Here is a 27917-nt window from a genome sequence, read left to right on the forward strand (position 1 = left end):
TTCATATTGTGTCTCATGCTACTGCACTGTGATATCAACTAGTTCCCACTTGGTCAGCCTCGTCCAGCCAACATTACTGGGAACCCATTCTGTGCAGGGCCAAACCCCCAGTGATTCCTTCAGCAAGCATTCCAGCTACCTGTATCATGCCTTCCAGCTTGGTAAAAGGAACTCACCTGAGTCATGCCTGACTTGTGTCTTTCTCTCATACCCACATTTGATCCATCAGCAGGGCCTGGAGGCCATACCTCCAAAGTACTTCCTGAATCTGGTGACTTCTCACCACCTACACTGACTGCTCCACTGCCAGTCCAAACCACTATCACCTCTTACCTAGATGACTGTGGTAGCCTCCCAAGGGGTCTTCCTGTCTCCATCCTTGTCACTTGGCTGACCATTATCCACACAGTGGCCACAGTGATTTTTCTTAAATTTCTATCAGATGTTTTTCCCTCCGCTTAGAACCCTCCAAAGGCTTTTTCATAATACTATGAGTAAAATCTAAACTCCACAGCACAGCTCCCAGCCTTTATGCAGTCAGGCACGAGAAAGCCTTCTCTGCCCTTATTTCCCTTCACTCTTCCCTTATTCATGTTGTTTCTGCCTCCCTATTCTTTTTCTGACCCTGAGATGGAGCAAGGGTCTCTCTTAGGGGCCTGCTGGGCCCCCCAGCATGGAAATAAAGGAAAACCTTGCGCCCCTACAGGGAAGTTCTGGGCACCTAGCTGGCCTTGAAAAGTGAATGGAAATAACAGTGCCCCTCCAAGCAAGCCAGAATCAGGAGGTGTTTTGGTTCCCTATGGAAACTAAAAGATAGCATCCTAACATATGTTCTTGAGTTGTTTTTCAGGAACCTCCCATGGATAGAAAATGCAGATAAGGGAAAACTGAGGAACTGAACTCTGACTGCCATTCTTTTTTCTAAATTTAGAAAATTTCCCCATGAGGAGCCTGGAGAAAGTCACACCCACCTTAACATTCAAAGAATCTGATTCTATCTATGATCCACAGGTCCGTTGTTTCAGGACACTCTACCTTTTTGGGTTAGGCCAATATATAACCTTCATGTATTAATTTCAATTTGTGCTTCCCAAAATGTACCCTGCCTTTAAAAGCCCTGGCTTCTACGTTATTGGGAACTGTGGGTCTTAAGAGTTAGCTGCCCATTGTCCTTGCAAGGTGCCAAGCAATAAAAATGTCTCTTCTCCTGCTGCAACTCTCAGGTGCAGTGTCTGGCTTTGTTGCGCCAGCTGTGCAGGCCCCAGTTTGTGGGGGAGGAGGTAGAGCTCCGGGCGTGTTTCGAGCAAGTGTGATGGGGAGGGGAACAGCTGTAAATACAGATGAAGCTTCACTTGCTCACCTCCTGCCGTGCAGGCCCCCACGCATCCCTCCCAAAGTTCCATGGAAGACAATTTTTCCAAGGGGGGCATGGAGCTCTGTGGCCCAGTTGCTAACAGGCCAGAGACCAGTTGAGGACTACAGCTTTAAAGCTAAATTACTAAAATGATAGAAAACTAGGAGGTAAGTCATTGGGGAGTTTAAGTCTTAATTGTTAGCTACCTGTTCTCTTTGCAGAAAAGCAGACATAAAGACAATCACACATACACAAAAGAGGCATGTTCCCCCGAGGCCAATTAATTCCAGCAGCTTGGCAGAGACTGCACCATGAGGTAAGATCTATGTTCCCCTTGGTAAAGCCTCCTTCATGGACCAGAAGGAACATCGGACAAGTTCTGCTCATTGTCAGGTCAATTTTAGTAACTCACTGCAAAATGCTTCTAAAAAGCCTATGCCATGTCCTGGAAAAACCGCTGGACGAGACCTTTCTGGTTGAGCCTAGCTGTGGTCTTTCCTCAACCGGCCATGTGACCTTGGCCAAGTCCCACGACTTTCTGGAGGTTAAGCCGTTTCAGCCACAAAACAGGAATGGTAACAGCTTCTTCACCCATCCAACAGGGTTAAAAGAATGAAATAAGAAAACTGGTGAAATAGCGCCTTTACTGTTTTATGCTAAGATGCAAAGCTGTAATGAGTTAATCAGATAAATGCCAAAAACCTCACAAGATTTTGTCCTACCACATACAATCTTTCAGAGTCACAGGGCAGCGAAGAGTCAGGTCCAACATGTAATCCCACATTTAGAAAGACCACTCCTAATTAGGAGTGCAGTCTGCAGAGCAGCTGGTGCTCACACGTGCTAAACAGCAATAGTCTACGGGACTAGTAGCGTAAGGTTACAAGTCTCTCAAACAGAAGTTTAAGCAGAAGTTCAGGGTTCTTGCTATTATAGTTTATGAAGTTTCTATTATAAAAGGAACCCTCTTTGCCTGTATGTAGAGAAAACATATTGTATGTCTCAGGCCACTCCAGAGAGAAAAGCCAGGTCCTATCAGCTGCACCTCTGAGTCAAACAACAATCCCTAAGACAGTTCAGAACCTCCTCCCTACAATCTGAGGCAGGAGTTAACTTCAGAGTAAGCCCTTTTGGCCCAGAAGCCATTAAAGGTCACAGGCCCCAAGAAACACAGTCCTGTGTAATAGAAAGACCAGCAGATGGAGAGTGAGCAAACTAACTTGCTGTGTGACCTTGGGCAAGTCTCTTGCCCTCTGGTCCTGGATTTTCCAATCAATATAACAAGGGGATCTGGGACAATTTCTATGGTCCCTTCACTGTTAAAATTGTAGGTTTCCTCTTGACATACTTCTGTGTCCCCCTTTTTGGTCCCAGTACTCACCTTGTGGCCATGGCTGAGAGGCTGCTGCACAGAGAACCCTGAGGAGTTGAATCCCTATTGCCCCGAGGCTACCTTGATCAGAGGACCACAGACCCTCTGAAGGCAACTCGATTTTTAGACTACTTAAAGCCAAAACAGGAAAAGGAAGCTGAACCATAGACAAAGGGGAAACAAACCCAAGTTAAAAACTGAAACCTAGGTAGAAAATAGAGAAACAAGAAGCTAACAGTGCAAGAGCCCTACCAGCGTGGGTGGCTGAGAGCAACTGCACAGGCCTGAAACCTCCATGGCTGCCAACCTCAAGCCTCTAAGTGCTTCCTGCAAGGGCGGACAAAACCCAGCTGGGGATGGGGACCAGGTAGTGGTGCTGGCTCCACCACTAACTAGCTCTACAGTCTTGTCTAAGTCAAAGCCATTAAGAGGTCTGGACCTAGGTTTCCCATCTGGTATAGAAAGTGCAGGCTCAGCACAGATGACTTCCTAGAGGTCTTTATGAAACGGCTGCAAGAACTTGGAAGAGTACTCACAAATCTTCCAGAGAACAGAAGACTAGATAATAAAGACTGTAAGTTGACAAAGACTTAACATTTGAGTTTGGAATAAAATTTGTACTTCCGTTGGGGAGATAGTGCTCTCTAATGATGTTTCAGTGAGCAATTTAGAGCCTGAAATAAAAACATTTGTGGAATAATGAACCTGGCTTTGTTATTTGTTCATTAAGTGAGCCTGTGGCCTCAATTTTCTCAACTGTAAAATGGGTTTAATTATTCTTTTGCCTATCTCCACAGAGTTCATGAGAAGCCATGAACTTTTTCATGTCTTCCTTTTTTTTTTGTTTCAAAATTTATTGAAAACAAGCCAGGCACAGTGGCTCATGCCTGTAATACTAGCACTCTGGGAGGCTGAGATGGAAGGATTGCTTGAGGCTGGGAGCTTGAGACCAGCCTGAGCAAAAGCAAGAGTCCTCCTCCCCCACATCTCTACAAAAAATAGAAAAGTTAGCTGGGCATTATGGCATGTGCTTGTAGTACCAGCTACTCAGGAGGCTGACAGAGGAGGATCATTTGAGTCTAAGAGTTTGAGGTTGCAGTGAGCTGTGATAAGGCCACAGCACTCCAGCTTAGGCAACAGAGAGAGACTCTGTCTCAAAAAAAAAAAAAAAAAAAAAAAATTACTGAGAACCCACTAAGCGGCATGCATTGTGCTAGAAACCAAAAATTTTAAAGAATGTAGTACTTGCCCTTATAGTTTAGAAAGGAGGAGATTGATAAGTTAGCAAGTAGATGCATTAAAATGATATTACTAACAGTGTAAAATAGTTGTATAGAGTACAGAACAAAAGAAAGATCAGTTCTAACTGGAGAGATGAATGTACTTTCAAGGTTGAAAATGCAGTTAGTAGGGTTTGAGACAGTCACTCTGTCATCTAGGCTGCAGTGCAGTGGCCTCATCATAGCTCACTGTAAACTTGAACTCCTCAGTTCAAGTGTCCTTCCTGCTTCAACCTCCCCAGTACCTGGGACTATAGGCTCTTGCCATGATGCCAGGCTAATTTTTCTATTTTTAGTAGAGACAGAGTCTCACTCTTGCTCAGAGCTGGTCTCAAACTCCTGAGGTTCAGCGATCCTCCCACTTCGGCCTCCTAGAGTGCTAGGATTACAGTGTGAGCCACTGTGCTGGACTTCTAAAAGGCTTTTAAAGATACGCAATTTCAATTTAAGCACTGTTTTAGTTGCAAATCACAAATCTGACATTGTAGTTTTCATTTTTTTCATTATTCAAAATACTTTTTATTTCCCTTTTAATTTCTTCTTTTATCCATAGATTATTTAGAAGTATTTTGTTTAATTTTGAAACATTTGGTATTTTCCTACATCTGTTGCTGTTTGTTTCTAATTTAATTCTACTGTGGTCAGAGAATATATTCAGTATGATTTCTTCTTTTGTTTTTCCTGGTATGATTTTTTATATTTAAAGAAATGTGTTTTATGGTCCAGTATATAATCTATCTTAGTGAATGTACCATGTACACAAGAAAAGAATGTTTATTCTAAAATTGGGTGCAATTAGGTTCTCAAAATGGTAGTTAATAGTATTGTTCAGAAGTTCTATATTCTTACTATTTTTTGTTGTTGTGGGTTTTTTTTGTCCAATTCTTCTATCGAATGCTGAGAGAAAGGTCTTAAAATCTCTAACTATAATTGTGGATTTTTCTATATCCCTCTTTAACTCTGTCAATTTTTATTTCATGTATTTCAAAACTTTTGTTAGCACATTTCCCATCCTGTATTGGTTTTCTGTGGCTGCTGTAACAAATTACCACAAACTTAGTAGCTTATAACAATACAAACTTATCATCTTACAGTTTTGTAAGATAATAGTTTTAAGTCAGAAGTCCAACATGGACCAGGAGTTTAACATGGGTCTCGTTGGGCTAAAATTAAGGTGTTGGAGATGCTGTTTCTTTCTGGAGGCTCTAGAGAGGAATCATTTCCTCACCATACCCAGCTTCTAGACACTACCTGCACTGCTTAGCTCAGGGCCCCTCCCTTCCATCTTTAAAGCATGCAATGCAGCATTGCTCTGACCCTTCTTCCATAGTGACATTTCTTTCAGACCACGGCCTGGACACATTCCCTGCTTTTAAGGACCCATGTGATTAGACCGGGCCCCCTGGATAATCCAGGATAAGTGCCCCATCTCAAAGTCCATAACTTTAATCATATTTGCAAAGTCCCTTTTGCCATGTAAGGTAACATACTCATATGTTCTGGGGATTAGAGCAGGGTAGTGGGGGTGACAATATTACTCTACTATACATCCTTTTACTTTCAACTTAGCTGTTTTTTTGTATTTAAAGAATGTATCTTGTAGACAATATATGATTGAGTCTTGCATTTTGATCCAGAATGACAATCTCTATCTTTTAACTGGGGTATTTAGTACATTTACATTTAATTTATTGATATAGTTAGAGATAGATCCACTATTTTGCTATTCATTTTCTGTTTGTCTAATCTGTTTTTGGTTCCCCCGTTTCTCCCTTCCTAAATTCTTTTGGGTAAACTAAATAATTTTTAGAATTCCATTTGAAGTTCTCTACTGACTTTTTAGTTATTAACTCTTAATTTTTTAGAGGCCTTTCTAGGGATTACAATATACATCCTTAACTTTATACTGTATGTATACTTAGAATTAATATTGTACCACTTCATGTAAAATATAAGAACCTTGCAACTGCATAATTTCATTCTCCAATCCTTTATGGTATGGCTGTCATATGTATTACATGTTCATAATACAACCTTATACATTTTTGTTCTATATGGTCATGTATCTCATATATATTTATATATATATTTAGCATTTCTTGTACATCAGGTATGTTGGCAATAAATTCTGTTAGTTTTCTCTTATCTGAAAAATATCTCTATTTTGCCATGCTGGTTGGCACTTTTTCTGAATAGAGAATTCAGAGGTTTTTTTTTTTTCTTTTAGCACTTTAAAGATGTTGCTTCAGTATCTTCTGGCCTCCAGGGTTTCTGAGGAAAAGCCAGCCATCATTCATATGTAATGTATCTTTTTTCCTCCAGTCACTTTTAATATTTCCTCTGTTTCTTTGGTTTTCAGCAGCGTGACTATAACAGGCTTAGATGTGGTTCTCCTTGCATTCATCCTGCTACGGATTCACTGAGATTCTTGGATATATAAGTTAAGGTTTTCTTTACCAAATTTGAGAAATTTGGTCATTATTTCTTTAAATATTTTTTTTCTTTCCCCTTTCCCCTCTGGGATTCAAATTACACATATGTAGAACTCTTGATATTACAAGTCACTGAGACAATGTTAATTCCTTTGCTTTATACTTTTTTTTTAAGACAAGGCCTCAATACACTGCCCAGGCTTGAGTGTGGTGGCTATTCACAGATGTGAACATAATACACTACAGCCTTGAACTCAGCTTCCCAAGCAGCTGCGACTAGGGACGGGTGTGTGCTACTGCATCTGGATCAGTTAATTCTTTTTCAATATTTTCTCCTTTTTCAGATTAGATGATTTTTATTGCTCTGTTTCCAAGTTCACCAGTCTTTCTTCTGTAGCCTCTGATCTACTTTTAATCTCATCCAGTAAATTTTTCATTTTGTTTCTACTACTAGAATTTTCCTTGGTAGATTTTTTATAATTTCCATTTCTCTGTTGAGATTTCCCATCTGATCATTTTATCCACCTTTTCCTTGAAGTCCTTGAATGTATTTATTACACTTACTTTGAAGTATCTGTCTGCTCATTCTAACTTCAGGATCATCTCAGGGTCTACTAACTGCTTTTTTCCCCTTAAGTCACATTTTCTGACTCTTCATATCTCTGCTAATTTATGACTGTATGTTAGACACTGTTATGATACATTAAAGAGAGACAGGATTACACTGTCTTCATTTAAATGTGTTTGTTGTGGCAGGTGGGCAAACTGCTGGTAGATCCTTTTGGCGCTGTGAAGCTTGGTTTAAATCCTTCTTAAGTTCTATTTCCACTTTGAACTTAGCTCTAGGGTGTGGCCCCCTTACTCAAGAACACAATCTTTCTCTTAAGGTGTGGCTGTTGGGGGGGGGTCTCAAATGAATGCCTGAGGCACTCAGTGAGGTCTCTTCATTCACAGATAGCTGGATATCCAACATCTCCCAGCACTGAATGACCTCTGGCATCATCATTCAGCTGTTAGCCCTACAACAGACAATCTTTGCTAGGCCTCACGGAGAGTCTCACTCTGCACATGTACAGCCAGTCCCTTGGCCAACAATCCAAAGTGAATCCTCACATAGAACTCTGCTAGCCTTGCCCTATCACGGGGCTTCCAATTCTCTAGTTCCTTGCCCTGCAAAGTCCAACTATTTCAGTAGCCTGAAATTCTAATATCTAATTCTTAATCATCTCTCTTGAGATGATTAAGGTCACCTTTAAGCTTGGCTCCACCACTCTGCGCTACGACCAGTCAGTGACCACAGGCAGAAAGCCAGAGACATTGTGGGGCTTCTTCATGGTGGTCTTATCTCAAGAATCAGAATCTTATGCTTTCTGTTCAATACCCGAAAATGGCAAGGACTTAATATTTTGTATGAGTTTTAGTACCCATTGTGTATTCAGTTAATTTATACATTTTATTCAGTTTCATAGCTGCTTTTGTCAAGAGAGCAAGCCATTGTCATTACTCTGTAATGGCCAGAAGCCAATTACGATTAAAGTACCAAAGGGTCTTCTTTTTCATTTCCTAAAAGATGTCAGCATAAGTGTAAACACCTTCACTGCGAAAAAGTGCCTTTCAGTTTCACCCCTCATTTCCTCTGTCCTTCACATGTTACCACTGTATTTTGTTGGTTTCACTAAATAGGTAACAGGAAAAGAGTGAACGTTTTGGAGGTATTCTTTTAACTCTATCGTCTAGCTTTAATAAAGCACTTGAACAGTGCGTTCTCGTAATTCTTTATGAGAAAGATCAAGAGATGTAGAAAGATTTCTGACCAAGGTATTATGAGATATGGATTCTAGCCTTTGCTTTATTACTGACATATATTGTATGTTCTTGGGGATTCACATTCGTACCTTTGACCTTGGCTTCCTCATCTGTTAGATGAATGGAACGGCCTTATTAATAACCATGTGCTGCAGGAATAGTACCAGTTCCTAAATCGATCATGTCAGGGCAACAGAAAATATTGGAAAAACAGAATAGGAACTGTTGGTACTTGAGAAGCAATTTAGCAAGTAAGTTAAAAAATAAGCATTATTTAAGGCAGCACCTTATAACATGACACCATGACTTAGTTGAGCAGATAGTATACTGCTTAGGATGTAAAAGGTACACGCTAAATGGTGACTGCATGAATGAATATTCATGAATGAATACATGAATGAATGAATGAGTGAAGGAGGAGGAAAAGCACCAAAACTCACAGACGATATTAAATGCTAAGGTATCTGGGTCTGGTCTAAAACAAAGATAAAAATCCTTTGAACAATACCCCTGTGGGAAGGAAGGCAGAAGCCAATTTACCTTGTAGCCTAATGGTTAAAGTTCTGTGCTTTCACCTTGGAAGCCTAGGTTTGATTCTTGGGCAAATTATGAACTTGTTCTGGTTTGGTATTTGTGTAACTTGTACCGTAGGTTGATGCTAGTGAAAGTTTCCTTTCTTTGAGCTGCTTTTGTGACTTTCTGGTCTTATAAAAACTGTTTTCCACCTCTTTGGAGACATCTCTTCCTTCCTTAAGTTATAACCTTGGTTAAGGCTTATCAGTTTCACTTAGAAGGGTACTTTAGTTAAAAGGTTCAAAAGCAAAAATGTCAGCTGTTTGTCCCAGCTAGAGTCAGCTCTATTTACTTTCACTCCTCCCTGCTCCTTCCTCTTTGCTGATCACTGAGTTTTGACCAAGCAAAGGTGGCCAACTGTTCCACTGTTTAAGGCAAATGCTGAACTATATATACTGTCAATGAATCTTCTTTAACCACGTTGCAGAGCTGGAGTCTTTCTGAACTTTTTCTGGTTCAGCTGCCTGATTCATGAATTGTTCTTTGCTCAATTAAACTCAGTTAAATTTAATTTGTCAGAAGTGGATTCCAAAATCGAGCTCCCAGAGATACCTCAGGAGCACCAAGTGGATAAGCAAGGTACCTGCCTGGTTGTGCCCATTACTGGAGTTCATGGGAAAGTTCTTTCTTGGATTGTGAAGCTCTACACAGTTGTGTTTTGAGCTCTCCAAGTATGAGCAAATTCTTGATCCTAACTGGTTTGAAAGTTGCAAGACAAACTGTACTGGGTGTGGGATCAGATTGGATCTGATTATTTTTTTTTTATTATTTATTTATTTATTTATTTTTGAGACAGAGTCTCACTTTGTTGCCCAGGCTAGAGTGAGTGCCGTGGCATCAGCCTGGCTCACAGCAACCTCAATCTCCGGGGCTCAGCGATCCTACTGCCTCAGCCTCCCAAGTAGCTGGGACTACAGGCATGCGCCACCATGCCCGGCTAATTTTTTGTATATATATTTTTAGTTGGTCAATTAATTTCTTTCTATTTTTGGTAGAGATGGGGTCTCGCTCAGGCTGGTTTCGAACTCCTGACCTTGAGCGATCCGCCCGCCTCGGCCTCCCAAAGTGCTAGGATTACAGGCGTGATGGATCTGATTATTAACTAGTTTAACAATCCTCCTGCCTCAGCCTTCCAGGTGGCTGGGATTATTGGTGTGTGTCACCATGCCTGGCTGATTTTTCTGTTTTTTGTAGAGATAGGAGTCTCACTTCGTTGCTCTGATTAATCTCCTGCCTCTGCCTCCCAAAGTGCTGGGATTGCAGGCATGAGCACCGCTCCCCCCCTTAATTGGATGTCTTGAAACCCTTTCATAAAAATTTTTATACCTATAAAAAAAGGAAATTTCTGTCTAAGAGGGAAGACTGAGTCACTAGAACCTCTCGCCATTGTTCTAAATTTACATGACAAGTCTTACCTAGTTTAGAGTACTTTTCCTGGCCATGCTGTCTTATCTGGGACTACATACAATCTTTTTTCCTTTGGTATGAGTAAATGATGATATAATATTTTGGCCTAAAGTCCCAGCTCTGCGCTTTTGAAATATAAATTTTCTGCCTTCTTTCAGCTAGGAGTAATCTTTTTAGAAGACAAATTGTGCTTAGGTCAATAAAATAGGTAATTAACAAATTGATGGTCTGAATTATATATACATATGTATGCTAGAAAATAAAAATTCTACTTCTGTCTGTACATTTGTGTGTCTATACATGTCATGTGTATGGGATTTTTCACTAACAGAATATGTAAGAGAGCTCTAATTAATTCACTTTAAAAAAAAAAGTAAAAATTAAGCACTTAAACCAAATATTTTATCAGGAAAACAGGAAAGAACTCAAATGCCTTTTAGTTCACGTGACTTTGGTAATTGTTGATAAATAAAACTAGTTTTAAAACTGTTACTAAAGTTTAGATCTTTAAGGTCATAAAACTGCTGCTTCTGTAATATTTTCAATATATGCTGGATTTGACTGTGAGCTTGTGTTTTTGGTTTTGAGCCTCTGGATTCTGGGGTCTGCACAGGTGGCCATGGTGAGGCCTGGGGACGTGTCCTCAGTGCCCGGACCAGCAGCTACAAGCACAGTCTAGCCCAATATGGCCCCTTCTTCCCTGTCCCAGCTTTGCCTCCTGGCTGCTCCTCAGGAATTGGATCCTCCAGGCACCCTGTTTTCCGTCTTGAACTCTGCACCTGGTGAATGAATTGAGGACACAGAGAAGCCCTGTCCTTTATAGCCATTTTTGATGCCACAGGGCTGTGTGAGGCCTAGGAGGACCAGGAAAGACCTTAGGGATGGAACCTATTTTGAGGTTTCAAACTTGTTTTCAATAACTTAAAATCTTAAAGTCATGTTAAGTTAAAGAGGATAATCATAAATTGAGTCATTTATAAGGTAAAATACTACTAATACTAAAACATTAATTGTTAAACATAAGTTTAAGTTTATGTACCATGAGATCTTATTTTTATGTGATATAGAAAACTAAATATAGGTATGCTAATAAAAACTGGGGACTGATAACAGTTCAAAGTTACTTTAACTTCCCAGGTTTTTTAAAGAGTTGACATCATGATTATTACATGTAATTAAAACTACTAGATAGAAGACAAATAATTTCAAATATATGAAAAATAAGATATATTTTTTATAAAAACATTTATAAGACAGAAACATAGTTTTTGTTAAAAAAGATAATTTTGTATAATTCATAGGTTTTAAAAACTGTTTTAAACTAAAAAATAAAAGATAATTAAAACTAAATGGATATAAAAGTTAAAAGTAAAGGTTATAAAAGGTTTATAGAAATCTTAACTTACAGCAAAATTGATTAAAATTAGATGGATTTGTTTATACAGTTTTATTAAAATTAGCTTTACCATTAATACTCTATATAATGGTAAAATTTGGTTTTCTCTTTTGAACTAGATTTTCATATTATATTCATAGGAATAGCAAAATATTTTGTTCACCTTTTAAATAAACTGCAAAAAAAGGTGAGGTAAGGAGATAGAAAGAGAGACTGATTTAGTTTGACTTCTCATTAACTTGTATTTTAGTTTGTCTATAATATTAGGTCTCATGATTGTTTAGGAAACTGAGTCTCCTTTCTATAAAAGAGTAAGATTTTTGCTTTTTAAGAATCTTTTAATTATCAGTTTGGCTATGTGAATGACTAGTTTTATAGAAACCTGTAATCTTGTTTTGTGACAGATGATTCATAATTTCCTGCTTTTTAAGTTTTCACTAAAAATTTAAAGTTATTAAAAATAAGAATTCTAGTAAATACATGTGATTCTATGTGTAAACATAAAGATATGTTTACTCATATCATGCTTTGATATGAATAAACATCAAAGAAGATATGTTTTTAATAAGAAAAATTATCAAAGAAGCATAAAATGTGTTCTTATTAAATATATATGTTTGTCTAATTCAGAGGTTATTTAAAGGTTGACTCAGAATACAAATTTGAGGAGAAAAAAAAACAAGATAGAAAGTCACTTGTGAGTAAGAGAAAGTCATGTAAAAAGGCAATGAATATAGAAATATATTTTGGTAAGAAAGGTTAAACAGAAAGGAGAATATTAATAATATAAGAAAGGATCCTATATGGAAATTTTTCATTGTAAAATGACTGGTTATTTATGAAAAGGGAAATTTGAGACAAAAACAGAAAGCTTACAATATGTTGTAGATGGTCTATGTAAGTTGGGATAGAGTTCATAAAAGGGAATTTATGAAGGAATTTTGTATGTGATCCAGTTGGCTATAATTAAAAAGAAAAATTTTGGTTAAAACAAAGTTTTCTTAAAATATTAATTTGCCCTTAATGATATTACATGATGTATTAATTTTAATTCTATAACCTGTTTCTTTTTTAATTTAAAAAAATCGCACCACAGAAGGTTTTTCTTTACCTTTTCAATAACTGACCTAAAAGAAACAAATACTTTATGCTTTATCATGTTTAAGCATGTGTTGTCTATGTTGAGTGTTTGACTAATCAGAAAAACTAAACTTTAAAATGGTTTATACCCATGTAACTTTCTGAACCACCTTCAGAGTCTTCTGATGACTATCACTCTTGGTTAAATAAATGACCATTATTTTACAGTGACTTGTGATTCTATTTGAACAAATGTTTTAAGCCTTTGCTATCTGACAAACTTTGCAAACTCAAAATTCTAAATCTAGTCTTTCTGACCTCAAACTAGCTTTTTAAATATTAGGGTCACTGAAAGTCTAAGACATATTAGGCTTATTTGGTATGTTACAACCATACAGGAAGCATTGCCAAATATGAAATGGTGTTTAACTTTCTTTGGATTATATTTGTATAAACATGTCATAAATATATGTTCCAATGTTATAAAATATGGATATGTCTTAATGTATGTTATCAGTAATAATTATGGTTATTATGTTAAATTGTTATATGCCACAAAAATAACCAACTTTCTTTGTCAATTGTCTCTTTCACCATGGCTATTCTAAGACTTCTGTCATCTGTAGGCAATTATTATTTTACTTTGATTCTTCTCAAAAAGTGGTTTTAACTGGCTACATTTGATTCAAAGTTCACTTCTTTAAGGAAAGTCATGGAAAGAACTGACAAGTTCTCTTGAATACAAATTTCTGACAGCTTTGGAGATTATATATCATTGGGCCTAAAACAAAACAAACTTCTAGGACTTTAATTAGAAAGCTGATATGTCTATGAGTATTGCTAATTCAACCTCAAACAGAAGAGAAATTAATTACATGGGACTGAACTAATTTTTTATGACTTTTTATTTGAAACATTGCTGATTCTTTTTGTGTTTTGTTTTCCAGAAGTCAAGAAAATCTTTTTCCTTCTTTTGAGCTATTTATAGCTTACAACAAAGTATCAACTTATAAGCAAAATTTGGAGCATTTGTTTTACTCTCTACTTGATTTCTCCAGAATTTGAAAACTTTTTTTTTTTTTTTTTTTTGAGACAGAGTCTCACTTTGTTGCCTAGGCTAGAGTGAGTGCCGTGGCGTCAGCCTAGCTCACAGCAACCTCAGACTCCTGGGCTCAAGCGATCCTTCTGTCTCAGCCTCCCAAGTAGCTGGGACTACAGGCATGCACCACCATGCCCGGCTAATTTTTTCTATATATATTAGTTGGCCAATTAGTTTCTTTCTATTTATAGTAGAGACGGGGTCTCGCTCTTGCTCAGGCTGGTTTTGAACTCCCAACCTCGAGCAATCCGCCCGCCTCGGCCTCCCAGAGAGCTAGGATTACAGGCGTGAGCCACCGCGCCCGGCCTTGAAAACTTTTAAAGTGTTCTTAATTTATGGCAATATAGTTATTTGGATAAGTTCAAAAGAATCTGTTTTCTTCTGTAAAAGGAAGACATTGGTTATTTTATTAATACCAAGGCTTTGACTAGAATGGCATATGTTCAGAGGTGCCCAGACTGCATTAAGGAATTAAGGTTGACTTTGTAAAAGGCTGAAAAACAACCCTTTGGAAAAACTGGCCAGGTACCTCTTCAATAACATTTCCTGATCTGTGGGGAGTAAAGAATGTCACTTCCTGACAGGTCCAGGAACCCCAAGTTACCTCTGGACCTCTAGGAATTTACCCAGTTCATTCAGGTATCTAACGGCACAGATAAACCCTTGGCTTGACGAAAGAGGCTTTCAAGTCTCACCTGAGATTCCTTATGAAAAATTTCCAGTAAAGCCAATTAAAATAAAAAAAAAAAAGGAAAAGTCTATATGGCTAATAATTATTCTTACTGTACCTTATGCAAATAACCAGGCCAAGTGTAATGAGAACAAAGTTTATTTTGGCAAATAAATTGATTCTACTATGATTTCGTCTTTAATAAAAATGGGAAACTAGAGAGAGAAAAAATATGGTTGAGAAATAAGATACTATAGTCCACCTGTATTAGATTCTAGCCTTGTCTACAATGCCAGCACATGGAATAAGACACAACTGTGTAACTAAACTGATCCGTTCACAGGACTAAGAGACTTGCCAAAAGGATTCAGAATGATACATTTAAATTTGCTCCAATTTGGATTCTTTTCGTCTTCCCGCTTCTTAGTCCTAAGATAACATCTTGGGTTTCAATATGTAAAACCTTTAATTTCAAAGTAAGGACTGAAAGAAATTAGAAATATTTTACCCCAAAATACATTTCTTTGACATATTTTGGGATGGCTGCTACAGAAGTAACACTGCAAAGCTGTCTTTTGTGTGTACTAGGGGCAGGTCCGTACCTATAGAGAGTCTCCACTAGTGCAGTCGGGTCTTTCTGTGGCTGAAATAGAAAAGATTGAGACTCTCCACTCCCTTCCCCACAGACCTCTCTCTCTCTCTCTTTTTTTAGACAGAGTCTCGCACTGTTGCTGGGCTAGAGTGCTGTAGCATCATCATAGCTCACAGCAACCTCACACCCCTGGGTTCAAGCGATCTTCCTGCCTCAGCCTTACCGAGTAGCTGGGACTACAGGCACACATCACCACGCCTGGCTAATTTTGTCTATTTTTGGTAGAGACAGCGTCTTGCTTTTCCTCAGACTAGTCTTGAACTCCTGAGCTCAAGCGATCCTCCCACCTCGGCTTCCCAGGGTGTTAGGATTATAGTGTGAGCCACAGTGCCTTGTCCCCCACAGACCTCTTAAGGGAGGGCTGCCAGGAGGGTGTCAGGACACTGATAGCAAAACCTGCTGGACACTAGTCCCTAGTTAGGGAGTACAGCCAACAGAGACATGATTAGTAAACCTGCCTGCAACTCTAGGACTTATCTGAAACCAGAATAGAAAAAAATTCCCAACAAGCTGTGTGGCTACAATAGGTCTCTACCAGTGACCTCACGCCTGATTGGTTTTGGGGAATATTCACTTGAATTCCCCAGAACTTCAGATTAGTTCTACAGGGACCTCTGAGTTTAGGACTCTCACTCTTCATTCTAGGGCTCATTATCTATCTTATAGTCAGTCCACTGTTCACTTCAATACTGTGCTAAGGCTGTAAATAAGGGTACTAATGTTCTCGTTATACAAACCTTAGGTCTGAAACCCAGCAACCATGGATATTTGCAGATGACCCCAAAATGGTTTTGTTCCTTTTACCCTGTGCACAACACCAACTATGCCCCTCACCAGCTGGAAGAAGCTGGAACAGTGGTCTGCCTTTTCTCTCCTCATTTGCCCACACCTCAGGAATGACACTGGGTAAAAGCCAGGGGGAACTGAAACCACCCTTTACATAAATCAATAAAGGGATGTAAGGTGAGAACTGCGGTAAGGGCCCCAAAACTCTGTGAAGGAACAGGCCTAGCTAAAAGTAATGATAATAATTAATCACTGTCCATAATTGCTAAAGTCCCATAGTTGGTAGTCATAAATATCCTTAACTTTCTCCATAGACAATGCCATCCTTTCAAAACCTGAAGGTAGTTTCTGAGATATCTTCCAGGTCCCACATTCTAGTGGACTGGCTGACCCACTTAGACCAGCGGCTCATACTAAGAAACTGACTCAACTGGAATTGTGACCCAGGAACTGAAGCATGATTTCTACACCCCTATAGTTTTGCCATGAACCTAGCCAATCAGCAAACCTAACTGCCTAATCCTTGGCCTGCCAAACTGTTTTTAAAAACCTTGTCTTCCTAATTCTCGGGGAGGCAGATTTGAGAAATTTTTCCATCTCCCTGCTTAATGCTATGTGGGATTAAACCCTTTCTCTGCTGTAACGCCTGCTGTCTCCGTGTACTGGCTTCCTCTGGGGCAGCAGTCAATGAACCTGGTTTGGAGGTAACACCCCTCTCATCCTGTTTCATGTCCCTGAGCTTGTCTTGTGGCTGAGTGGGAATTTTCTCCTCAGTCTCTGCCATCTGGGGACATGCTTTTTTGAAACATGTCCTGTGGCCAGTCTGAAAAAAAAAAAAAACTGGAAGCCTGAGACACAGAGATTCTAAGCAGCACACTCTTTGTACTGAACGTGTAGGGGATTTTTTGTCTTAAAAGATCCTATCCTCTCTATCTTTTCTATTTCTGAGACTGGATTTTTGGGAATCATGGGAACTGCTTTCTCTGTGCCCTGTCCAGCCTAAACCTAAAATATTACCACCAGGGCTTTCTATGAAGAGGAATTAGATTGAGTCACTTTTGGAATAAATATACCATTGAGAATTCTAGTTATTAATGGCCAAAAGATGGATCCTTTAAATTAAAAGACTTCTAAATTAAAAAAAAAAAATTTAGAGCTATCTTATTCTAAACATTTGTCTTATTTGTATTAATAGAGAAATTAGATTAAAAGAAAGACACATAATGTTGTGGGTGGCCTTTAAAATTCTCTTGACAATATTGAAGAGCAAATGTCCGATGTAAAACAAAGATAAAAATTCTGTGAACACTGCCCCCTGTGGGAATAGTGGCAGAGGCCAATTTACCTTGTATCCTAATGGTTAAAGTTCTGTGCTTTTACCTCAGCAGCCTATGTTTGATTTCCAGCCAGGGAACAAGCCCATTCTGGTTTGGTGTTTGTGTAACTTTTGCTGTTTGTTGACCTTTTCCCCTCTGTGCATAGGTTTTGATTTTTTGTATTCTGTGAGGCCACACAAGCCTTTTAGACATTTGTGTATAAATGGTCAGCTGAAAAACTGGGACCCTAGAAAAGATGGCTAGACAAAAATTGTGAGTTATTCCTCATGTATGACTATCAAGTTATCTTTTCATTAAGCTATTTTTGTGACATTTTGGACCTTGTAAAAACTGTTTTCCACCTCTTTGGAGACACCTCTTGCTTCCTTGATTAAGTTATAACTTGGGTTAAGGCTTACTAGTTTCACTTAAAAGGGTACTTTAGTTAAAAAAAAAAAGTTCAATGCAACAAGGATTCCATAAAAAAGTTCAAAAGCAAAAATGTCAACTGTTTGTCCCAGCTAAAGTCTGCTCCATTCATTTTCCCTCCTCCCTAACTCCTTCCTCTTCACCAATCATAGAGTTTTGGCAAATCAAAGGTGGCCAACTGTTCAAACTATTTAAGTAAGGTAAACGCTGAGCTTAACCAATTCAGCTGTTTCTATACCTCACTTCCATTTTCTGTGTCACTTTCTCTTTTCTGTCCAAGAATCTTCTTTAATTGCACTGAAGCTTTGGAGTCTCTCTGAATCTCTTCTGGTTCAGCTGCCCTATTTGTGAATCACTCTTTGCTCAGTGAAATTTAATTTGTCAGAAGTGGGTTCCAAAATAGAGCTCCCAGAGACTCCCAGGAGCACCAGGAGTCCAGGTGAGGTACCTGCTGGACCTGCCATGTCCTCTGCTTTCTTGCTGCAGCTGGGGCTCACGGGTAATCCTCTCTCAGATTCCAAAGCTCCACAGATTTTGAGCTCTCTGAGTTTGAGCAATTTCTTTTATCCTAACTAGGTTCAGAAGTCATGACAGAAACTAAACTAGGTCTGGTATCAGACTGGATTGAATAATTAACTAGCTTAGATCCACTTAGAGCCTCAAATGTCCCACTGGGTCAGGCAGAAACTAACAGTAAACAGCAATACTGCAGGGGTATGAACTCCAGCTTTCAGGAATTCACAGAGATTTCCATGTTCCATCTCTTTGTTCCTTTTTCTGTGCACTTGGGTAAGGAAAAATCACTGAGTTGATTATGGAGATCTGAGAGCCAACACCAAGATTCAAGGTGAAAATAGGATAGTTAATTTCTGAAAAATTGAGTGCTCTACTTTCTGGCTATGCCTACCTATACACGTGTAAGTATTAGGCCCTGGAAGCAGCAAATGCTTACAGAAATGGCAAAATCTTACTAAAGGCAAATTGTTGCTTAGCAAGTAATTGCTTTAAACAGTAAAATAGGTAATTAAAAGATAGTCTGAATAAAAAATATTTAAGAGCTGGCAAATAAAATTCTTTGTAAGAGCTATAAGATCTGCTTCTGCCTCTATGTCTATATGTCTACGTGTCTATATACGTGTATGTGATATTTTACTATCAAATATATAAAAGAGCTCTAATTAATTAGCTTAAAAATAAGCACTTACATCAAATATTTTATTAAGGCAGAAATTAACTCAAATGCCTTTTAGTTTTCGTGACTTTAATTGACCTGTGCCCAACTTTCTTTTTGATACTGTCACCCTAATTCCCAATTTCTCCTCACATTCGCCTTCAGAGGAAGACAACACGGACCCAAAAACCTCAGATGCTGAGTGTCTCCTTCAATATTCTCTCAAATTCTCAAAGCTGATTTGGATTCTATAACCTTTACCCAGGGATCCACTCTGTTTAGTACTTGTTCAGTACATGATGATCTGGTGCTTGGTAAACAGTGTGCCCTCTTAGACTCCTCATTTTTTTAAAGTCTAGCTGCATGAGGCCATAAAGCCTCTAGGCCTACACTCCAGTAGGTACAGATAACAATTACTTAGGACATAAAATATCTCAGGGCACTCAAAAGCTCACCCCAAAATGCCTTGAGTCAATTTTTTCACAGCCCTCACCAAAGCTTGCACATTAGCAAAAGGAAAAACTGCCACTATTTACATGAGACTTCAAATATGCCCTTGGAGTCTGCCATGCAGTTAGCACAATATGGACACCTTGTGGTTTCTTAACTCCTGATGGCACTCCTATTGCCAGTGGGCCTATAACCTGCCCAATTACAGCTACTCACCTTCCTGCTAAGATTGCTATTGTTCACTGCCCCGCCCACACTGAGGAAATGAATGCTATATCCCTAGAAGTGATAAAACAGGGCTGCTAAATATACAGCCAAAAATGGCCCTCCCTGTCCTTTTTCCACTCAATTTATTACCCTGCCCTAATCCCTGGTCTAATATTATTGATCACTGGGCTAGTGTCCCACAATCTGAAAAAGATAAGTGTACACAAAAGGGTACTAAACAATTATCAGATGGATTGTATGTTGGGCCAAACAGACTCCCTGTGGCCCCTTTTAACTTTTTGACTTGTACTTATCTCCCATCAGATGGAACATACATGTAAATGGGAGATAATTAAAAAAAAAAAAAATATATATATATATATATATATATAGTTGTACTGCCCTGGGATCCACAAAATCTCTGACCAAATTATTTCCCAGTACACTATTTGTAAATCTCACCAAATCTCTGGAGCAAACTAACCCTCTCCAGGAAGCTCCCAAAGGCCCAGACTGCCCCTTGTGGCACCCCAGATTGATTTTATAGATTTACCTCCAGCTTTTGGCTTTTCTCACTGTTTGGTTATTATTTCCATCATTAGTGGATGGACTGATGCTATCCAACAAGGCATGCTGACGGTATGACAGTGGTAAAGAAATTAGTAAATGAGATTGTTCCTCATTTTGGTTTTCTTTTATGGATTCAGTCAGAGCAAGGGACTTATTTTACAGCAGAAATAACCTACTTGTTTGCAAAGGCTCTGGGGTACTTATTAATATTTCATACCTCATATCATCCCCAATTCTCAGGGCAAGTGGAATATAAAAATCTAGAAATAAAAAGGACTTTGGGAAAAGTCTGTCAAGACACTGGACTTAAATGGCCAGAAGCATTCATTACCTTTGGCTCTCATTAGGAAATCTGGAATATTCCAAATAAGACACGTGGATTAACCCCTTTTAAAACAGTGTTCAGTCACCCCATGCCTACCGACACCTCTAAACCTATTCCCTGGCTGACTGAACACTATGGGGACATAAGGGAACAATTGATACCATGACTAGCTACACACAGGTGCTAATTAATAGGCTTGGAGCAGATCATCAACAGGTGAAAGAATAGCCTCCACCAACTAACTAGCCTTGCAATTTGTTTTGGCCAAGAGATTGTGTGTACATCAAAGTTTTTAGAAGAAGACATGTGTTGCCTTGCTGGGAAGGCCCTTATGAAGTACTGTTAACTACTTACACCACCATCAAAATAAAATAATAATCTTCCTGGATTCATGTGAGCCACACCAAACTATACCAAGACAACTGAAGGACTGACTACCCCTACAGGTGACCCGAGAGTAAGGATTTCTAGGGCTAGCTCCCAGGCCCTTGAAGCAGACGTCTTCATAAAGTAGACAGCTTTTTCCCAAGATCATGGATCAAGAAACCCCATTTTTCATCTAAAACTCATTTTTTCCTGCCTTTTCTCCCTTTTTACCCACCCCCCACAGGTCTTTTTTAAACACTTCATCTTTTAAGCCTCCCCTTTCGAGGACTGCACATTGGAAGCTGACTGGAGACTGTGTTAGTCTGTCCTATTCTCCCTTTTAATCTTTTACTATGACTCTTCTTTCAAACTACGCCTTGATCTTACTAACCCTTACTGTTTGTCCAGCGGGTCAAACACTGACCTGGCAATCCCCTTGCACCAATCTTTCAAACCCTGGCCACACTAACTATCAATCTAATTGCTGGTTATGCCAACATCTAGATCATGCAAAGGAATCTGAACTCATTCTGTTTCTACCAATATAAGCGCCTAGTAGAACCAGTCCAGAAGATGGATGTACAACAAGATGTGGCATCCACAAGCAGAGAAAACATCATGCTGCTTCTCTTGTTGATGAGTCAAGTAGACACAGAAAAACCTTTGTGGAAGCTCAAGAACTGTCTTTTGCTCAGGTAAAGTCCCTAGAAAGTGTTTTTATCTTTTCTGGGCAACATGCTAGGGCAATACTGTGATCAGCCCCTATGATTTGATTCCATGGACGGCATTCTTATACCTCTTAGATCAGGGGTGGGGAACCTTTAGCCTTAAGGCCACCTATGGAGTTCGAGATTCCAGAACTACATTAAGTCTCTTTCCAAGGTTGACTTCCCAATTCCTATTGAGTCCTTGATGGGCTCTTGACATCATGAATTAGCCTTCAACTTAATGGAACAACTTCATGCAATACTTCAAAAGGAAAATATATATTATTCAATCACTTTGGATGACTCAATTGACACTACTGACTCAGACCAGGTTTTATACTTCATTCAGGTCATAATAGAAGAATTTCTTTGCCACAAAGAGTTACTCATTTTGGGCACTCTTTAGAACAGAACATGGAGAATAGATAGATTCAACAACTTTCAAGATAAATGTCGTGAAGTTGGACTGAATTTGGTAAATTTAGTGAGTGCATGTACAGATAATGCACCTTCCAGGACATGAACATGTGAAGAGTTTATTGTACAGATAAAAAAAAGTATTAACAGATCCATATACTCTCATTTCTTTTCATTGTATCTTGCACCAGCAAAATCTCTGTGCTAAAGCTACTATTTTAAGCGACATTTTGCATATATACGGTCTGTGCAAATGCAACACAGCATTGTCAGTTTCAGAACATGCTAAAGTTGAAGAATGAGGTATTCAGTGTGGATTTGCCATATCATTCTAAAGGGCACTGGCTATTGCAGGGACAGGTGTTAGCCAAAATATTCTCTCTGCGAGAACAGATAGTTAAATTTTATGAAGAACAAAATCAGCAATGTTAATTATTGAAAGAAGATTTCTATAAGAATGTAGCATTCTATGTGATATCATGTCAAATCAAAACAACCTGAATATTCTTTGCAAGGTAAAACTGAGTCTATAGATGTGGCAAAAAATCCAAACATTTCAAAAAAGGTATCTTTTTTCAAAACGCTTCTTCAAAAGGAAATTTTGGATGAACATTTTCCATAGTTAACAAAGGTCACTGATGAGCAGGATGATATATGCAAATCATTTGAAGAATACTGTTATGAACCTATTAATTGGAGAATACAATGAAAGATTTGCTGACTTTGAGAATCATGACATCACATTCAAATGAGCATTTCAGCCTCACCTAGTTGATATCACCAAGGCACCTGAAGAACTACAGATGGAACTGATTGAACTCTCATTATGTCCCAAACCATGACATTTTAAAGTCATTGTTTGATGCTAAGAAAGATCCAATTGATATATGGAAAAATGCAGAATACTTACACCTTTGGCAACCTGCCCGAAAAATGCTTTCTTACTTTTCAACCACTTATTGCTGTGAATCTACATTTTCCTACCTAACCCAGATCAAGATGCTTGTAAGGTCACAAATGACTGATACGCATCTAGAGCACTGGTCCCCAACCTCTTTGGCACCAGGACCATTTTCATGGAAGATAATTTTTCCACAGACCAAGGAGGTAGGAGATGGTTTGGGGATGATTCAAGTGCATTACATTTATTGTGTACTTTATTTCTATTATTATTACATTGTAATACAAAATGAAATAATTATACAATTCACCATAGGTTGGGGACCTATGGTGATTAACTGAAGCTGTAGACCTCCATGCTACCACCAAATGTTCAAATTCTTTCCAACAAATAGCAGATAAAACAAAGTCATTAAAAGATTAATTAACATTAAAATTAACAAATAGTTTTCATTTTTTGAAATTATTAAGTACACAGTAGTTAGATTTTTACAAAATAATGTATAGTTTTAAGTATATTCAATTAAAGTTTCTTGAATGTGGCCTTATTTCATTACAGCTAAATTAATGTGGCCTTCCAACATGAAAAGTTTCCCACTCCTGTCTTAGATGATGCTGACACTAACCCTCATGATGTCATCACTCATCAAATCACCAGATGTTATGGACAGCTCACAAGCCAGGCCTCTGCAACTTGGGATAGCTCACTTGTTCCTTGTGTTAAGTTGCCAAATACTAAGACTACATATAGACAGACTAAAAGTCTGAACTTAGTTAGGTGACAAAACTAAGCCCTACAACTGCCAGAACCAGACCACAGGCCCTTTATATAAAAATATTTCACAAGCTGTTCTGTTTTCACAGACTGGCAGGGACACATGGACACAAGTGCCAGTGAGAAAGAAGAGGCACAGCACACTCCAGACTGGGAGGTCGCAGGTTCCAACAGACCTTATCTGTAAATAACACTGATCCTTTTGTTGTGTGTGGCAATAAAGTATATGAGTGGTTCCCCCTAGATGATCAGGACGCTGTGGACTTGGTTATCTGAGACCCCCTGTTCCCAGATATACCACTTTAAATGCTAGCCAAACTATAAACTTGGGCTCTGTCATTTATAAAGTGGTATCACACAAACATACTAGATGTGGTATTCTAAAAAACAAACCTCTTTTTCTTATTAATTTGCCTTAATTATGAGCTGATCTTTCAGTTAACCTACTAGGGTGAAGGAGAAATTTCCCCTCATCCCCACACCACACAGAAAGTATTGAGATGAATTTCTGATATTATAACATAAGAAGGTACTGGCAACCTGGACGCATTCTTAGAGGGTGACTAAGATGATAAGGCAAATAGAAATCCTAACAGATGATGACTGGTTGAGGAAAAGGGGGCTGTCTAGCCTGGAGTGAAGAAGGAGAGGATGAGTGCTAGCTCTGGACCTATGAAATGGAGCTCAGCAGAAAGAATCCTTCTGTGTAATCCCTGGGGAGAGGATTAGGACCATTGGCTGGAATCAGGTACTGTCCAAATTACAAGGAGTGCAGGGATGCATGGGATATACTTCACATTTTTGGAGGGTGAAGCTATAAGAAAAACTATCTTGGTTTGACATTGGCCATCTAGCCAATTGTAGCTATAATGCACCGCTGGTTTAGATAAGAGATTGGATCAAATGACTTCCTTTGAACTCTATTTTGAACAAATGACTGTTTCTGGCCTTGGTTTTTTTTTGTTTTGTTCTGTTTTTTATTTTTCTTTCAACAACCCATTCCAAATGAAATGTACTTGGGTTTAATGGCCTCATGAAAAGACTGGGGTCATGTAAAAGAAAGAGATCTGTCCAAAGTCTCAAAATGTGGCTGCAAAGCTGAGTTTGGAAACTCACTCTCCTGATGCTTAGCCCAGGACTCCTTCCTATCATTTGTCAAAATTCTTATCAACACTGTATTTGCCAGAGAATAAATAACTCAATCCCTCCTTCATACAGGATCAGTATCCTTAGTCCAAAACTCTGAAATCTGAAATGTTCTAAAATCTGAAACTTCTTAAGCATGGACATGACACTCACAGGAAATGTACATTGGAGCATTTCAGATTTCCTCATTGAGAATGTTTAGCCAATAAGTATAAGGCACTGTCTCCTGAGTTTTTCTTACCATTTAGGTTTTCAGTCTTTCATGCGCACTATCTCAGAGGCCTTTAAGGAGAAGGAACTCTATAATTTGAAATGTCAACAGTTTTTTTCAGTGACAAAATGGGGAAAAAAATCAAATCAAAGTAAACAGGTCTCCTCTGAAAATTTTATTTCTGCTCTGAGCTGTTCTGGATGACCTACTACTCTAATTAGGCTAGAAATAAACCTGGCTTTTATGAGATTCAGGATATGGCTGGAGGAAAGTTGTCAAAACTACTTAAGATCATCAGTGATCACACTTGCCTCATAGCATTCCAAGAATTCATTGATTCATTCCATTGTTCATTCTGCCAATTAACCACAAACACAGACACCTAGGGAGAACATCACTGGCTGATTTAGTTAATCTATCCAGGATAGGACAGAGATCAGAAAAAGAATAACACTGTAGTTTATCGATAGCTTCTCAAATGGGCAGCGTGGTACAGTAGGAAGTCAGCAGACTCCATTTACAGTCCCAGCTCCACCTCTCTGAATGCATATTCACCAACAAAGTGAAGGAATAATCCCAGTCCTTTCTACCCAACAGAGTTTTGGTGGGGATCACATGAGACCATGGATTTGAAATGTGCTTTGCAAACTGAAAAGCACTGTAGCCTATATGAGAGATTTCATCTAACAAACATGTGTTAGACACCTACTAAATGACATGCTCAATGCTAAACACCATGGATACGAAGTTAAATAAAACACAGACCTGGGACTGGGCCCCGTGGCTCATACTTGTAATTCTAGCACTTTGGGAGGCCAAAGAGGAAGGATCCCTTGAGGCCAGGAGTTCAAGACCAGCCTGAGCAAGAACAAGACCCCATGTCTACAAAAAATAGAAAAATTAGCCAGGTGTGGTGGCATGCACCTATGGTCTTAGCTGCTTGGGAGTCTGAGGCAGGAGGATGGCTTAAGCCCAGGAGTTTGAGGTTGCAGTGAGGATGGCACTGCACTCCAGCCTGGGTGACAGCGTGAGACCCTGTCTCCAAAAAACAAAACAAACAAAATAAAACAATCCTGGTCTTCAAGATGACACTCAAATACATAACACAGCATGGCAAGTACAATGACAAGGCAAGCACAGGGGATATAAGAGGACAAGGAGGGTCCTTTGATCAGGTAGATCGAATAGTTAGAAAGGTGACTATGAAGTGGTGGCAGGAACGGAGGATTACAGCAGTACAAGTTATGTGCAAGTTTCTAGAAAATATCGCACTCTTTATTTAATACTCAAAACAGTTCCACAAAGTGGGCACTATTTTTATTATTGCCCCTGTTGTACTATAAAGCAGTGGCTCCCCACTTGGAGAAGTGATTATGCTCTCCAGAGAAGATCTGGCAATGTCTGGAGGCATTTCTGGTTGCCAGAGGGGAAGGGCTGCTACTGGCACCTAGTGGGTAGAAGCCAGGGATGCTTCTAATCATCCTACAATGCACAGGACAGCCACTACAACAAAGAATTACCAAGCCCCAACTGTTAACCATGCTGAGGTTGAGAAAGCAGTATAGGAAACTGAGGCCCACCAAGAGAGGCAACCAGCTCAAAAGTCTAGCACCAGGGCTGGAACCTGAAAAGATGTCCTGTGACCTATCACCTCAGCCAGACTTCCCAGATTATAACCCTCTCTGAATCTACATCCAAGTGGATAAGCAAAGAGCACTGGAGGATGATAGGCCAGCAGAGGAACTGGACTCAGGTCCCAGGAAACACTAAAATCCACCAACCAGCTAATAGAAGTGAGAGGGCAGAAAGGACAGAAGATGGGGAGAAAGCAAAAATCATGGGAGGTAGGTAGCCAGCATATTGCTGACTCTTACAATATAACACCCTTCCACATTTCTATAGTGATCTGCATTTAAAGAAGCTTGTCTCACCTTCTTTGTCTAATTCCATTATCATAAATGCTCTGCCAGCCAGGGGGCAGGTGAAGGCTGCAGGATTCAATGCACTCTTTCCAGTAGTCCAGTGCCCCACACCAGCCCTGTGTCAGCCACTGGTTCCCTGAGTCCCCTACAGCCCATGGAGGCAGGACCACAGTTTCTCCCTGAGAGGGCTTTCCTGTGCACCAAAGAAGACAGCATGTGAACTAGAAGGTCCCTTGCACGGTGCCCGTGAAAGGGCCAAACCTTTTCATGAACTGAAGCGTAGAAGCCGAGAAAATACATTAGAGCATCAGCACATTCGCTTGAAACAACATTCAGAAAATTTGGACAAAATTACTTAGAAAGGTTTCCGTTTCATTGAAAATTGATTCATTAATTCAGTAACAGTAAGTACATTTCCTTTCAGCTCAAACTAAGGAAGTAAGCTGTACCAGCTACTTTCCGAGTAATGGTTTTTGTCAGCCACACTTGAAAGCAGTGCCACTGGTTTCAGGAAAAGGGTATTTTAAAATATTTAATAGAGCAGATTCCATTTTTAGAGCAGGGAGAGCTCTTAAAGATGCTTTCATGGTCCTCTCACTGGGACAGGATGCCCAGAGGCCAGCTGACCAGCCTGAAGTTGTACACCTGATCCTGAAAACATAGGAGCAGAGTCCAGGCTTAGAAAATGGCTAAATGAGATTTTTCTTTTTGGACTGGGTATGGGAGGGAGAAAGGAAGCCTGGCTGGCCAGTTGGTCTTGTTATGCAGATAAATCTCATGATAATAGCCCTCAGGGAAATGTTTTTTTCTAGAACTTTAAGGGTGCCAGACACCTAGCAGACCTATCCCAGCTCAAATAGGCAAGGCCCAGCTGCATTTAACAGAGATTCTTTGCAGAAACCCATCTCTCCCCCAGCCTCACCAGCTAGACAGCCTTACAGCATATTCCTGTTTGCCCACAGCCATCTCAAAATATGACAAAGAAATGTATTTTGGGTTAAAATATTTCTTATTTCCTTCAGCCCTAAAAAACAAACCAACCAAAAACACCTTTCAAGATATACAGCCCCTATAAAATGTATACATGTCAATTATAAT

General features: G+C 39.2%; 1 protein-coding gene across 4 annotated transcripts in view; it reads right to left on the reverse strand.

Annotated features, from left to right (window-relative positions):
* EVL (Enah/Vasp-like) overlaps positions 1–27917 on the reverse strand; it is a 182119-nt gene that overhangs the window by 87810 nt on the left and 66392 nt on the right. The window contains exon 1 of one of the 4 annotated variants that reach the window (XM_012747076.3): positions 2736–3868. The exons of the other annotated variants lie outside the window; for them this stretch is intronic. Coding sequence (XP_012602530.1) covers positions 2736–2746 — 11 coding nt within the window. The 5' untranslated portion in view covers positions 2747–3868. Of the gene's footprint in view, positions 1–2735; positions 3869–27917 lie in introns of those variants that run through there. 4 annotated transcript variants of the gene reach the window in all.

This window comes from Microcebus murinus, chromosome 6 (assembly GCF_040939455.1).
Source record: "Microcebus murinus isolate Inina chromosome 6, M.murinus_Inina_mat1.0, whole genome shotgun sequence".
Lineage (NCBI taxonomy): Eukaryota > Metazoa > Chordata > Mammalia > Primates > Cheirogaleidae > Microcebus > Microcebus murinus.